Below are 14,831 nucleotides of genomic sequence, written 5' to 3'. Positions count from 1 at the left end.
TCTGTAGGTCCAAAGGTACATGACTCACCACTGCAGCAATTCCACAGACAGATGCATCTTTTCACTCTTTTTGGAAATTATTTCTGATCTTGGAGGGGTTTTAAAACATCTCGAGTCCTCACTGTCCAGCCAAAACAATTCCTGTGAGGGTCTGGATACTTGCAGGGATATCCTCGGCCCTAACAGCAACATCAGTCAGCTAAGGGCACAGTTAAGTGAAAGAGAAATTACACCATTTAATATAATTAAATTGATATCTAAAGTTTCAAGTTTAGATCCAGGATAAGGATGCTAATCTTTTTTTTTTTTTTTCATTGATTGAAATCACATGGTAACAAGAAGTTCAAGAGTCACCTTAACATGAAGAACAGCCACAATGCATGACCTTTCATTACTTTTTTCCTTCACAGCTACCCACACAATGAGATCAACCGGCTGAGCTGTGATGAAGCAAGGAATTTCTATGGTGGGATTGTTAGCGTGATTCCATTGGCCCTAGACCTCCTCACCACCTACGGTAGAGGAGGTACTCAACATCCCACTCCAACAGCTACAGAAACATCTCAACAATCAGTGGCAAAGAATGTGGGGACGGTTGCAGACCTTGATAAAGACACCAGTAAGAACCTGAGCAGATATAAAAAAGTAGCAGGTGGCTGGCATGCTGGAAAACCAGCCTGGAAGCCACCAGGAAATACAAGGAGATAAAACACTCTTCAATACTTATGCATGTTTTTGCTGCGAGTTTTCACACAAAGTATTATACACAATTACCATTATAAAATAGATGACTATGACAAAAATATGCAAAACATATATATTTTATTTTTTGTTGATCATAGTAAGTGAAGAACACAAATCTGTTTTCTCAAATTCAAAATAGAGTCCCTGGTTACCCATTACACCAATCACCGTCTGATTGTACCATAGTTCAGATAACTTTTGACAAACGACTTCAGGTGACGGACAGGTTTCCTACTTTTTTCAGTAAGGCATTTTGTGAAACAACAAAATGTTTGAGAGGGCTTTTGGTATAAAAACAGAACATAAAGTCTGAGTGACAGGGAAACAAAGCACAAGCTATAAGATCACACTCATGGCAAACTGTGGTAAGAACAGTTTGAACAAAGAAAAACAGCAGTGATTTTCCATAGATTTCAATTCTCACTGTAAACTCTCTGAGCCATTTCCCCAGCTGGCAGGCCAAAGCCAGCATTTTATTTTCTTTTAAACAGCACTTCACATATTCCTATTATATCTCGCACTGAAAACAAAGCCCTGGGGCAAGATTTTTAGAAAGAGACGAGTATATTGCTCTTCTAGGGTTCAGCAATCTTAAGAGGGCCTGAATTAAAAAAAAGAAGTGCTTTTACTTCAGCCAGCTGCAGCCCATTAGATGAAGCCTTTTTGTTGCAGATGGGGTCTGACCTGCGTAAAACAGAAATGAAAGAAAATAATAAAGGGACATAAGCCTTCTGGCTTACAGCAAGCAGCTTCCTTTCAGAGTTTAGTGTGTCGAAGTATTGCAGTGGCCGTGTTCTGTACGCTATTAAGACAAGAACATTCACCCGTCTGACACATCTTAGACCACAAAGATTTTCATTTCTCAATAGGTCTCGACTGGACAAATGCACCTACAGCAGCCTGGCCTGTGTTCTATAAGGCTCTGACGGTCCTGCAAAGCAGCAATCTAAATCGGTTTATTTTTCCCATCATCACTCATACCCTCAAGCTGGCATGAAGTGTAGGCTAAGAAGTATTGCACTGGTGACTGGGCGCTACAATCCCAGTGGAGAACATTAATGCATAAAAATAAAATCTATTACTAGAAATACAACACAAGACTTGCTTATTCTCTAAGGCGAAGCGCACAAAGCACTGCTATGGCATATACACACGACTTGCCTCAGCAATGAAATGCGATTTCATATTCTACTTCACCTACGCCACATAGCTTTTTAGTTTTTCACATTTTTATCGGACTGATTGTTTGTTTTGTCAGAGGCATGATCTATTTACAGTGCTGTTTGCAGTGATCACACTCTGTATTGTGCAATTTCTGAGTCACATCAGCGGAAATTAACGATGCTCATCTCGCAGTGACTAAAAGGGGCATTTTGCGTGGACAAATTTAGGAGGATTGGAAACCCAACGGTACTATTACAAGAGCAAATACAGTGATTAAGTCAATACATTTGCTGGAAAATACAGTTCAGAGGCCCAAATAACATCCAGCCACCACGTAATATAATCACCACGGTCGCTTACTGAATGCCAATTATAAAAACAAAACAAAATATACTGAATTACAATGAATTCGTATTAGACAGGAGATAAGTGAACCATTTTGTTTGAAGACAAGATGTTCTCTTGCCACTGTGGTGACTACATGGCAACTGCCAAGCGACAACTTTTTTTTTTTTTTTGGCCATTTCATAGTACAAGAGCTTTTAAAATGAACTAAAACATTGCAAACCACTCTAACAAAAAGAGCGTTGCGTTCTAATACTGGGTTCAAAATTATCCTCTTCTAACTGCGGACAATCATGTCAGCAGTATACAATCAATGCTCATGGAGGGTCTCGTTGTAGTCCATGATCCGCAGATCCTGCTGCCTCCGCCGCTGAATATTATATGCCCGAGGTCTGTCCATGGGCTGCAGGTCAGCCTGCTCAGTAGCCCCTTCAAGCTCCATGCTCTCTTTGGGATCTGTGATTGGCTGAACCTTAAGATCCTTGGAAAGGCAGGTGAGGGCAGCCGGCTCACCCTCATAGTGGCTCTCGCTCTTATTGCGAAACATCTCTCTGGCTCTCTTACCCAAAAAGCTTCCAGTACTGGGGTAAGAGCCAACTGCCAGCGGGGAGTCACAGGGGAGGGCAGGAAATGAACGGGTAAGGGCGGAAAGATCTTCTTCCTGGCTGCCATTAATGAATGCTGTGGGTGTTTGTGGAGACCCGGCAGATATTTCACCATTGACACACATGTCGGCTGATGGAGATGGAGCAGATGGGCCTGTACTGTTGCCATTTGGCCTGAAACACAAATGGAAATATAATTCTTCTACAAAATTCAGCAAACCAACATCTTTTTATGTCCTGAAAAGTCTAAAATACATTACAAAACACATTGTTTGCATTTGTAAATCAGTATGTGGAGGAGAAACATCAGTGCTTGACATGGAACACACCTCTGGTTGGTGGGACTACTGGGCTCAGAAGTGGGCTCTGCTGGTGTATTAGTGTTCAGGTTCTTGAGCTCTATCTGGCTATAGAGTTCAAGCAGCTCAGATTGTAATGCCTGAGTGATGTGCTTCTGGGCCAAATACTGGTTTTCTGAAGCCTGCAGCTGTTCCCTGCAGGAAAAAACAAAACAATGCAGACAAGGATTAAATTAGCAAATCTTACAGTAAGAATTGGTTGAAGAGATGAACAGTAGAGCTGGGACAATACATAGATTCTTGATTCGCGATACAATGATTCTGGATCCATTCTGATATTTTCAGAATGTATTGTGATTCTCTCTCAAATCGTTTCTGAGCTTACTTTTTAACAGCAGAAGGCGCTCTAGGCTAGTTTTTAACCACACACTTAAATGCTCATGAAGAAGATTGCTGGAGCATGCTCCTGCTTTCGGCCGAGTCATGTAAGTGGTTAAATATACTTGCACATCGTCTCAGAATGCTTTTATGACATGAGATTAATGTAAACACTGTGAACACCCTTGTAATTCACTTCAACCTTATCGAACTTTATGAATGATTATATTAGGTTTAAGTGGTGTGTGTAAGGAATTGGAAGCGAGCAGAGTACGGCTGTTTCTAAAGCACGTAGTGTCATCTGCTGTTAAAAACCAAGCTCAGAATTGATTCGAGAGAGAATCGCGATACATTTGGAAAATATCAGAATCAATCCAGAATCGTTGTATCGAGAAATGATGCATTGTCCCAGCCCTAATGAACAGAACCTGATGATCAATATTCTACAGATCAATAAAGCACTAGTTTATATGACCTATCATTAATTCATTATTAGCAAACATTAGAGGGGGTTCATGAGCTGATGAAATTTAAATCATAAAAATTACATTTTTAAAAAATACAAAACAATATAAAACTGACTTAAAAAAAAAAAAAAAAAAAAAAAGAATTAAATATTTTATTTTCCTACATGTCATGTGACCATTAACCAAGACCAAAAAAAAAAAAAACAGTAAACATTTGAATGTGTTCTTAAATTATTGAAATAAGAAAATATTTTAGATCAAATGGGTTTGGCTGATAAAAAGAACCCCTGTGATAATATTACACTATATTATTATATAATAAAATATGTAAAACCCTGTGTTTGGGCATAGAAATAAGATTCAGATTCAAACTGTGATTAGAATTTTGAGCGAAAAGAAATTAAACAAAACTTTTTCAACAGGACTACGAAAGTAGAGGTAACCACATACATGGCTTGGCTTTTGACGTTTTCCAGCAGTTTCTTTTGCTCTCGGATGACTTGCTCTTTCTTGGTGAGTTGGTTCTCCAGGTCTGTGATGCGCTGTTGGGCGGCCTCAAGTCTTTGACTCTGCTGGAGAGAGCTCTGCCTCAAACGCTCAACCTCACGCAGTGAAGATGCCTGCAGCATATTCAGCTCCTAACAGTCAAAAAAAAAAAAAAAAAAGATCAAGTCTGAGTTGATCTAAACAGACCAAAGTCATTTTCAAGATCATTGGTTTAAAGCTCTTATGATTGGGTGCTAATGTCGTGATATCAATAGAACAATTGATCACATAAGCCACAATTTCATGGATTGCTGGATAAAAAAAAATAGTCGCATCTGGCAAACTAGAGATTTGCTGGATTTAAGCAATGATGTTATTTAAGTCATGAATAGTTAATAATCATGACTACCTTGCTAGCATCAGGCCCCAAGCGGTCGATTTCCTCCGCAAATAACTTGTTGGCTTCACCCAAAAGCAGCAGCTGCTTGTTCAGGAAAGCCATTTGCTGCTCCATGTTTTCACTATTGTTCAGCTGAGGTTGGATAAATCAGGAACACAAATCAAAAATCAAACCATCAATAAAAATGGGCAACATCTAAAATTTGCTTTTAAAAACTTGAAATATTCTTCCACTGTAATGGATAGTGTTTTATATCCAGTATTTTTGTCACAAACATGTCTAACCTTGATGGACAGCTGGCTGAGCATGTGTCCCATATTACACACTTTGTTATTGGCTTTTTGCAGCTCTGCCTCCATTTCTCCAACCTTCTTTTGATTCTCCTGCAAATCACTCTGTAAATGAAGCCACATAAAACAATTAGCTTTTAACACAGATGTCACACACTCTCTTCTACATTCCAGCAACAAAATGACAAACATGGACAATTTTTGTTGCTGTATTTTGAGTGAATAAGAGTAATCATATATTTATTCATGTCCTATAGCCCTATGATAACCTTTAGCTCCTGCATCTTTGAGTAGTAGTCATTCCGCTCCTTCTGTAGCTGCTGGATTTGAGTCTGCAACTGGTTCACAAGAGCCTCTCTGTCTTCCTGTACCCGTCTGGAGCGTCGCTGCTCCTCCTGCAGGCTTACCTGCACAGTTTTAATCTCAATTTCCTGAAGTTTGAGTTGGGTTTTCTGCAACACACACACAAAAACCACACCACTGGAAAATCACTGATATTTGCTCTCATTGTAATAACACCAGTTATGCCAAGACCTGAACAATTCTGCACTGATTATAGGGAAACAGTTACAGAATTTCTCTGAATAGATTTGGTCAAATGTGATAAATGGTGCTAAAAGTATTATTTAGTAAGTATGCAAAGAATGTCGAATTTTGCACAGGCCTGGGCAATCTTTCCAGTTTTATTTATTACCATGGAGTTGTTTTGCTCTTCCAGAGCAGTAGTGTTAACGATACGGCCAAACAGACGGCGGTTACGAAGTGCGTGTTGCTCTCTCTTATGTCTCTCATACAGCAGCTGGTTATGTAGCAATAGCAGCTGACTGCGCAACATCCCCAGCTCATCTGATGCTGCAGACACAGGACCTGTAAAAATACATTGCAGTCAATTCAAAAGCAACAGAAAAGTGCTGTAGTTTAAATGTAAAAAAATTAGCGTTAGGGCTGCACGATATTGAAAAACTGACATTGGTTTTCTGTTATATATACTGCAAATCAATCAAAAAGTTATATCACATTTTTTATTTTAATATATATCGCACAGCTCTACTTAGAATCTACAGGAATTCAGATTATAGCTGATCAGGACCACCACACAGCTGTTTCTGAGGATTTGACAGTGAACTACATAGAAGACAGTAGAACAATCTTACAGAAAAAAAAAAGTATTTAAAGGAAAGTGGCAGGAAAATGGAAACAAACACAGGAGAGGTTGAAGGAGAAAAGCTGGAGGATACAATCATCTTGAGCACGGAGAGCCTATAAATTAGTAAAATTACTAAATACCTTTTCCTTTATTGCTATGCTGTTTACCTCCTGAGTGTGGGTCTGCTGATTGACTTTGAGAGGACAGAGTTCTGTAAGAGAGCAAACGGACGTCGTTCCAACACATTTCCTCTAATACACTTTTAGAAGTCAGAAGAACAGAAGCATACCTTTTCAGCACTTTCTCATGAGTGTCGTGACCTTGCTGAATAACACGGTCCAACACCTCCAGAGGGGAGGTGGCAGAAAGATCCTCCCCCTCCAGCTCCTCTCGGTCCTCCTTTTCTCCTCCAGCCCTCTGAAAGGCCTCTGCGGTCTTCCTCTCCAAAAACAGAGATGCTACCTTAGGCAAGGCGAGGTCGAAGAGCGGCTCATAAGGCATGGACTCCTTCGTCAGATCAGACAGAGAAAATTTACTGCTCTTCCCGTTCTCGATGGGGGTGAAAGCCGGCCAGAGGGACCAGGGAGGTTGCTGCTCTCCTCCTTTGGTAGAGCATTCAACCCTGTCTGGTGTGGACACTAAATTATGCTCATGGCTGGGGTGAGATGAGAGAAGGGTGTCCAAGGAGCCGGAAAATGAGCAATCCATGCCTGGCCTCATTCCGAAGTCCAGTCTCATTTGTGTCAGACTCAAAATCTCCTCATTGATGGTATCTAGAAAGAAAAATGTAAGAGATGTTGGTGAAAAAGGAAGGGATGGTTGAAAACACTTGAAAAGCTGAGGCACGCATTGTTCTGCATGATGTCACCACTCTCACCATCCTCTCTTTCCCCGTCTGTCCTTTTGACAATGTCAGAGAGCTGTGCCAATGGCACTGGAGTCTTGGCATCAACTACACCTCCTAAAAGTAGCAAAAGCAACGCATATTAATCAGTGTTACTTACTTAAATGAAATGAGAATGTATAAATCTCAGCGAATATTCTCACCATTGTTATTAATACTTCTGGGTGTGACTTTTTTCAGCTCTTTGCCCGTCTGAATCACCTGAGCAGTTTTAGACAGAAAAGCATTTTCATGAAACATGCACATGGAACATTTCTCTGAATGAGTTTAATAAATAACAAGGCAAATGCTTTATACGTCAGTGTACCTTAGCCTGAGTACTGCTGGTATTTTGGGCAGGCTGCCCCATGTCCTCTGAAAGTGATGGGAGAGGAGATGACCCTGAAGGCATGGAGGGAGATAGGGTCCATTTTCCATCCCCTGTAACAAAAATAACCCCTGAAGCCATCCGAGAGGCCAAACAAACAGAACCATTCTGCTTTATAGATCAGAATGCATTTGGCTGACCTGGAGTGCTGGGGATCCGTCCTGAGAGGTGGGAGGCACTATGTAAGACGTCAGAAACTGTGGTGGGGGACATTCCTCTAGAGCTGGGAGGGGTGGTCATCCCACACATTGAGGAAGGGCTCCACATCTCCTCCTTCGTCCCTGAGGAGTTCAGGTCATTACTCTGTTGATGGATCAAATATATATTCAAGCATTAATGAATCACATAACTGCAAGTCTATATTTAGAGGTTTGTTGACTTTCTTTTGGATTACTATTTTTTTAGGGGTATCAAAATGCTCTCCTTGCAGAGTATTTACATAAAAACAGTCAGCTGTCTTAAGAACGGGGACGATTGAAAAAGAAGTAGTCAACGTCAATAGCCTCTTGGGCAGCACACCGATATAAGAGCGCAGTTGCGCTTCGGGGGTCAAGTGTTCGAGTCCAAGCTCGTGGACCTTTCTCGATCCTATCCCCCTCTCTCTCTCCAACTTTGCTTCCTGTCAACTTACTGTCCTATCATAATAAAGGCAAAAATGCCAAAACATAAATCTAAAAAAAAAAAAAAGAAAAGAAACTGGATGTATATCAATACATCATATCTGTGCATTAGGTCTTAAAGTGAAAGCAGCCTAATATACCTGTCCTTAATTTTAATCAAAGAACAAAAGAAAAAGAGAAAATCACTCACTGCTCTTAACTGAATAACTTTAGTAGCTTTAATAAGAATCAGCAAACAGTATATTTAATTCATACAGTGAAGAAAATGGAGAATTTTATTTTTTACATTTGACCATTCATTTCTGTAGTATTTCTCACTTCTGTGAAACAGCCGAGCTCTACCTAAATAACTTGCAGCACACTTCAATTTGTATCTTTTTTCTATTGCATTTATTTGTCATATTGCTTGTATTTTCATTTTTTGTTCCTATTTTATTACTGACTGTTTACTTGTCTTTAATATGCCTGAGAACTTTTACATTTTACTGCACATTAAATAGGCTAGTATTCGGTTTAACAACTATAATACTTGTATACTCAATACTCGTATATACTCATAAGGTGGTATAAAATATTGGTCATATTTTCCACTCCTACTATGTACGGAATCTTTTCCACACCATGGTAACAATTTTTTAAATTATTGGATCAATTATCGAAGGATGCTTACTTGATGGTTGGGGGCCTGTGCGCTGGAACCTGAGTCTTGGGTTACAGTGAGATAAGGTAGTGACAGAGAAAGAGACTGACGAACAGTAGCCATTGGTGTGACAGATGTGATTTCTGTTAGGAAAAAAAGGAAAAATGTGAAAATTGTATTAATTATTAAATACACAACATACACAAATGTCAAAGCCTTTATAAAGCTAAATACATTGTAATAAATAGTTTTATTACATGAAAACTTTTAAGTTGATCTCCTTTAAAGATGAAGAATGAAGTTGGTGATAATAGAGTTTGTATTATAGTTATTTAGTTTAAGTATATTTATACACACAAATACACTGATGGTCCAAAACATTACGACCACTCACAGGTGAAGTGAAAAATGTGAATCTCCTAACAAGGTCACATGTCAAGGCCTAGGTTGAATAGCTGGTAAGCGAACAATTGGTTCTCGTAGTTAACGTGCTGGATGCAGAAGAAATGGGCAGAAATAAAGATCTAACCACTTGGACAAGGGCCAAATTGTTATGGCCAGAGGAATGGGTCAGAGTATCTCTGAAACAGCAAGGCTTGTGGGTGGCTCCTGGTCAGCAGTGGTGAGAATCTATCCACATTGTCCAAGGAGGGACACACCACAAACTGGCAACAGGGTATTGGGCATCCAAGACTTATTGATGCAACAATGGCTATCCCGTCTGGTCCGAACCAACTGAAAGTGGTGCAATTCACAGAAAATTTTAATGATGGTTATGGTAGGAATGTGTCACAACACAAAGTATATCGCATCCTGCTGTGTAGCCGCAGACTGGTCAGAGTGGATGGCTACACATGGATGGCTGTGTACATGGGGAAGTGATGGCACCAAGATGCACTGTGGATCGATAACAAGCCAGTGGAGATAGTGTGATGCTCTGGGCAACGTTCCGCTGGAAAACCCTGGGTCAGGCCATTCATGTGGACGTAAATTTGACACTTGCCACCTACCTAAACGTTGCAAACTAGGTACACCACTTAAATAGCGGCAATAGCATTCCATGCTGTAAGTGGCCTCTTTCTGCAGTATAATGCACACTGCACACATTGTTAGGGAATGGTTAATCTCAGCCTCAGATGTCACACCCATGGACCATTGCCAGTCTGTTATTGTAGGGACATTGATTTTAAACGCTCCTAAACATGACACGGAACAAAACAAACTCTGATGTCAATCAAATGTCCTCTTGGGCGGTCCTTGGCCAATGAAAACTGTGATAGAGTCCAGTCCTTCTGCCGTCAGTCTGAAGGTCTGGCTATGTGAGACTAGGAAATGGTTTGAGTAACATGATAAAGAGTTCAAGGTGTTGCCCTGGCCTCCAAAATCCCCAGATCACAATCTGATTGAACATCTTTGTGATGTGCTAGACCAAAAAGTCCAATCCACTGCAGCTCCACCTCGCAACTTATGGGACTTGAAGAATCTGCTGCTAATGTCTTGGTGCCAGATACCACAGGACACCTTCATGGGTCTTGTAGAATCCATGGCTCAGTGGGTCTGCTTTGTTCTGACAGCACACGGTGGACCAACAGCATATTAGGCAGATGGTCATAGTGTTTTGGCTCATAGGTGTATGTATTTGTTTGATAATTGTATTTTTCCCTTCTTTTTTTATGAAACAAGATGTGGTGGACGTTATGATTTTTTTAAATACTTTTTTTAAATTGTTGCTCTTTATTTGTGTTGAAGGCCTGTGTGCAGAAATGCTTCTTTTTTTAATACAATTTCCAATTTTCTATTAGTAAGATTTACAGGAAAGAACTACACACAACAGTGGTATCACTTAATAACACAAAAGTGCACTGCACATTATATGTCATTTTTACCATGAATACTGAGCTCTGAGCATGATCGGCTATGGTCTACAGGGCGCCGTGGTATGTGATCCGACAGAGAGGAGTATCCCTCTTCAGATGATGCCTCCTTAGAATCCAGCGAAATTTTGGCACATTCAATCACAATATCATGTGGCTCAAATCTCTTCCATCTAAACCAAAATTAACAGTGAAGTATGAACAATCACATTATAATTGAACAAAAAAAGCATTATATTTCATTTTACATACCTAATTGGATCAACCTCGTAGTCTTTGGTTCCAGTGATGAGCTCAGGATGTATCCGTACATGTTCTAACATGGGCTGACATAAAAACAGAAGGAAATTATAGAACTGGTTTTGGAATAATAATAATAATAATTTTGGCACTTACATTAAGTGACAATTCTTAAAAATTGTGTGGCACGAGAGATAAAGCTCACCTTCACCACTTCCTCAAACGTGTCAACATTTTCTTTCATACTGTAGTGGGCACGTAAATATGAAACAAAATTACAAGGATACATCCCATATAAACGATGAAAAAGCGAGTACACGCTGGCATGTAGATGGACTGCAAACACTCCCTGAGCACCTACAGGACACATCCATAGAAAGAGTACCTTTACACCAAGTTATGTTTCTACCATATAAACATAGCACTTCCAAGATATGATGCTAAAAAAAAATTACAAGACAAATCTGTTTGCAATGTTTATGCCAAAGTACCTGGGTGACGTTGGTTCCATGCAGCAAGCCGTCCAAAGATATCAAAGTACTCGCACAGAAGTTGTTTGTTGGTTTGAGGAATCATGGGTAGTAGAGTGATCAACACCAGCACACCAGTTATTAGAACTACTACATCGGAGTCAGTCTGTAAGTAGAAATGAAATAATGTTACCAAAACTACTACCAAATGCAACCACTACCATTCAAAAGTTTGGGCTCAGTAATTATATTATATTATATATATATATATATATATATATATATATAATTTATACTATTATTCAGCAAAGATTCTTTAAATTGATCAAAAGTGACAGTAAAGACTATTTGTAACATTAATGTCCAATACAAATGCTGTTCTTTTGAACTTTCTATTCATCAGAGAGCCCTTTAAAAAAGTTTCACGGTTTCCACAACATATTAAGCAGTATAACTGTTTTCAACATTGATAAGAAGCACCAAATTAACCTATTAGAATGATATCTGAAGGATCATGTGACACTGAAGACTGGAGTAATGGTTGCTAAAAATACAGCTTTAAGAATAAGTACATACATGCATCCTTGCTGAGCATAAGAGACTTCTTTCAAAAACTTTTAAAAATAATCTTACAGAACACAAACTTATGAACACAACGGTAGTGTATGTAGACATGCACACATACAGTATATATTTGTATGGAAGACAAATGAACAACATGAAGGTGAATAAAGGACAGTCTCCATATTTGAGTGAAATATGCCTTTAAGACATTTTCTACAGTTGTATTCCATTTCTCAAATATCTCAAGTCAGAACAACCAGGACATTAGGACATTATAGGACATTCTCCATGTTCAAAATCCCATTTGTAATCCCCATCACTCTTGACTGGCTTTAGTTTGGTACCTTGAGGCATTTGAGCAGCGAGGCAAGAAGAGGGAAGCGTGCAATCTTGTGGATCCATGGTGGCTGCTTGCGAACAACATGGCCAAGGAGGGTGATGGTGGAGAGACGGCAGCTCTGCTTGCCCATGCATTCATTCATCTTATCTAGAAGATACTACAGAGAAATGAATCCAGATAAGTCCGTTATTCATCAATCACTGATATTCTGTAATCCATGATGACATCAAACACTATTCATCAATGTGTATACGGAAGAAACCGGAAGACGGTGGCTTTCTCTCACCTTATCATGAGGCTCCCTGACAGAAGACAGGATGTCCAAAGCTTGAGATGAGCTCGTATCCAGGAAATAGTCCACGAGGCTATTCAGCAACATGGTCCCTTTATCTACCGATCAAAATAAAAAAAAATAAAAAAAAAAAACATCTTAATACATAATTTAAATGTATCCATTGACACTGATAACAAATTCCAAACATATAAAGTAGTGAAATTCAAACATAAGTTGGACAAGTGTAGTGATACAATTTTCTCAATTTGACCTATGCACCGGAGAATGATGTAAATACAAAAGATGACTAACCTGCGCTGAGAGTTTCCTGCAGCAGGTTTTTGACCTGTTCCAGCTCGTGCAGGTCAGAGGACCCCAGAAGAGGGACAAGGTCAAACGCATTTGGCTGGTCTTTGGCCATAGCTGTGCAGGACAGTGGGCAGGACTGATGCCTTTGTCACAGCATAAACCGATGCCCTGTGGTGTCAGCATGGGGTGTCTATGCATGAACTAGAAACAAAAATGGCAAAACACAAAAATATTGAAGTATGGTGATTAAGCTGACATGGGCAGATGATGAAATTCATCTTGGCGCTCCAACTGTCCAGGTTTCATGATCATAACACCATCTCTTTCACATTTTAGCAGTGGTGTCTGAGATTAAATTTTAGCAGTTGCAGCTCTTTCATTTATGTCGATTTTGTGAAGTTTTCTGTGGTCAGTTTTTGTGGAAACATGGTCTTCAAGAAGAATACTGAGGTTTGCTATCACTTTGTTTCAGTTGTTCTGTGTTGTTTGGACACAATCCTTCTTAGTGTTTGACTTAGTTGATGAAGTCTTGCCATGCTTTATGTACACAGTAATAATCATAAAGACTGTTGTTCTTAAAACACAAAAAACTGGGAGGTTAAGATTACAGATGCTCTTGTTAAACAGGCTCTGATGATTTGCCCTTTTTGGCCATCTGACAAGTCGCCCATTTCACACACGGCTTGTACTAAACACTGCTGAAAACCACTTATACTGCACTGATATACAAACTAGAGAAATATAAACAAAAAGATAATTGCAATGATTTTTACTGTAGCCTGCTACACAAATTATATTAGCCCTTATAATAATGGGTGTTCAGATTATTTTGTCTAATGCCTGTACATACATACATACACACACACACACACACACACACACACAATCTTTCAAATGTCTGGGGTTAGTACAATTTTTTTTTTTTTTTTTTACCTTTTATCACATTTTTTTGGACGTGTTCCATGGTAATAATAATAATAACATTGATAACCTATTTCTTTAAAGTAGCACCACGTAAGTACCATGGTACATGAACATGGTATTCATTCAGCACCGTGGTATAACCATCTAACGCTAATACCGTCCCTAAATACCAAAACAGTAGTATTTTGTGAGGGTGTAATCTCAACAACCCACTTGTCTATGACGCCCAAAAATGCTGTCTAGGTAGTCAGCTTACTAGGTGTTGAGATGCAGCCATTATGAAAATCAACTGTAGCCTGTCATGCTGGATTGAGACTCTCCAGCGAAGAAAGTTGAACTGCGAGTGTCCACAAAGACTGAATGCAAAATAAAGGCAATTTAACTTTTGACTTCACGAATACTACACCTAATATTAATCTAAAATCATTTAACTGTTTCCCTCAGTCTCACAGTAAGCGTTAAACTCAATGAGAAAAGCAAAGCAGTTATTGTTAACGCCATGTACTACGTGACAGCAGCGCATTCAACACTGCTGTCAAGCGAGGGCTTTAACTCTGCCTCACGTCCATGACAGCTTTTGCCATCTATTTTAACTACAACCCGACTTACTCTAAGCCAAATGTGGTACATTAAACATGTACCAGGCGCATCAAAAACAATGTATTACCGTACAGAGAGTGCGAACTTCAAACAGTCGCCATCTTGAACACCTCACGACCTTTTACACTGCTGAGCTGTTTGCGCAGATGAAAAACTTAATATCCGTGACGATCCCAGTGTAAGTGCAATCCAGTGGTGAGGTTTAATGGGTTTATGTTTAATTATAGAAAGGATACTGACCGACTCTTCAGTCTCGCTGTCACAAGATCACGGCATGAGTGACAGAAAGGTGTGAAGTGCTGCTGTGCAACGAGAGCTAGCTAAGCATGTAGCGGCTTCAGCGTAACAGAAGCCCACAGCGCATGCGCGGGGATTTAAAG

The 14,831-nt window shown here is 39.6% G+C and overlaps 3 protein-coding genes across 7 annotated transcripts in view; 1 reads left to right on the top strand and 2 right to left on the bottom strand.

Annotated features, from left to right (window-relative positions):
* Positions 1-176, bottom strand: part of ak8 (adenylate kinase 8) — a 24,831-nt gene extending 24,655 nt beyond the window's left edge. For both annotated transcript variants that reach the window (XM_051893854.1, XM_051893858.1), the window contains exon 1: positions 29-176. The gene's annotated coding sequence lies outside the window, so the exon portion shown is untranslated. The remainder of the gene's footprint in view (positions 1-28) is intronic.
* spaca9 (sperm acrosome associated 9) overlaps positions 1-1,040 on the top strand; it is a 2,201-nt gene extending 1,161 nt beyond the window's left edge. The window contains exons 3-4 of the mRNA XM_051893860.1: positions 8-210; positions 411-1,040. Coding sequence (XP_051749820.1) covers positions 8-210; positions 411-708 — 501 coding nt within the window. The 3' untranslated portion in view covers positions 709-1,040. The remainder of the gene's footprint in view (positions 1-7; positions 211-410) is intronic.
* On the bottom strand, positions 806-14,831 carry tsc1a (TSC complex subunit 1a). Of its 4 annotated transcripts, none has more exons than XM_051893850.1 (22): positions 14,692-14,831; positions 12,931-13,128; positions 12,631-12,734; positions 12,349-12,501; positions 11,462-11,606; positions 11,176-11,327; positions 10,983-11,056; positions 10,743-10,903; positions 8,887-8,999; positions 7,737-7,899; positions 7,537-7,649; positions 7,373-7,430; positions 7,203-7,286; positions 6,615-7,098; positions 6,466-6,536; positions 5,873-6,045; positions 5,448-5,630; positions 5,173-5,283; positions 4,898-5,020; positions 4,453-4,640; positions 3,188-3,352; positions 806-3,032 (listed from the first exon to the last, which is right to left on the bottom strand). In XM_051893850.1, the coding sequence occupies exons 2-22, from the start codon at positions 13,037-13,039 to the stop codon at positions 2,564-2,566; spliced, it is 3,396 nt and encodes a 1,131-aa protein (XP_051749810.1). In that variant the 5' UTR covers positions 13,040-13,128; positions 14,692-14,831; the 3' UTR covers positions 806-2,563. The 4 variants fall into 4 exon arrangements, with proteins under 4 accessions (XP_051749810.1, XP_051749813.1, XP_051749811.1 ...); XM_051893853.1 differs by having other exon boundaries at positions 6,493-6,536; XM_051893851.1 differs by lacking the exon at positions 14,692-14,831 and adding an exon at positions 14,519-14,662.

The sequence above is a fragment of the Ctenopharyngodon idella genome, chromosome 5, assembly GCF_019924925.1.
Source record: "Ctenopharyngodon idella isolate HZGC_01 chromosome 5, HZGC01, whole genome shotgun sequence".
Classification (NCBI taxonomy): domain Eukaryota; kingdom Metazoa; phylum Chordata; class Actinopteri; order Cypriniformes; family Xenocyprididae; genus Ctenopharyngodon; species Ctenopharyngodon idella.
This window is presented reverse-complemented; position numbering and strand designations above follow the sequence as displayed.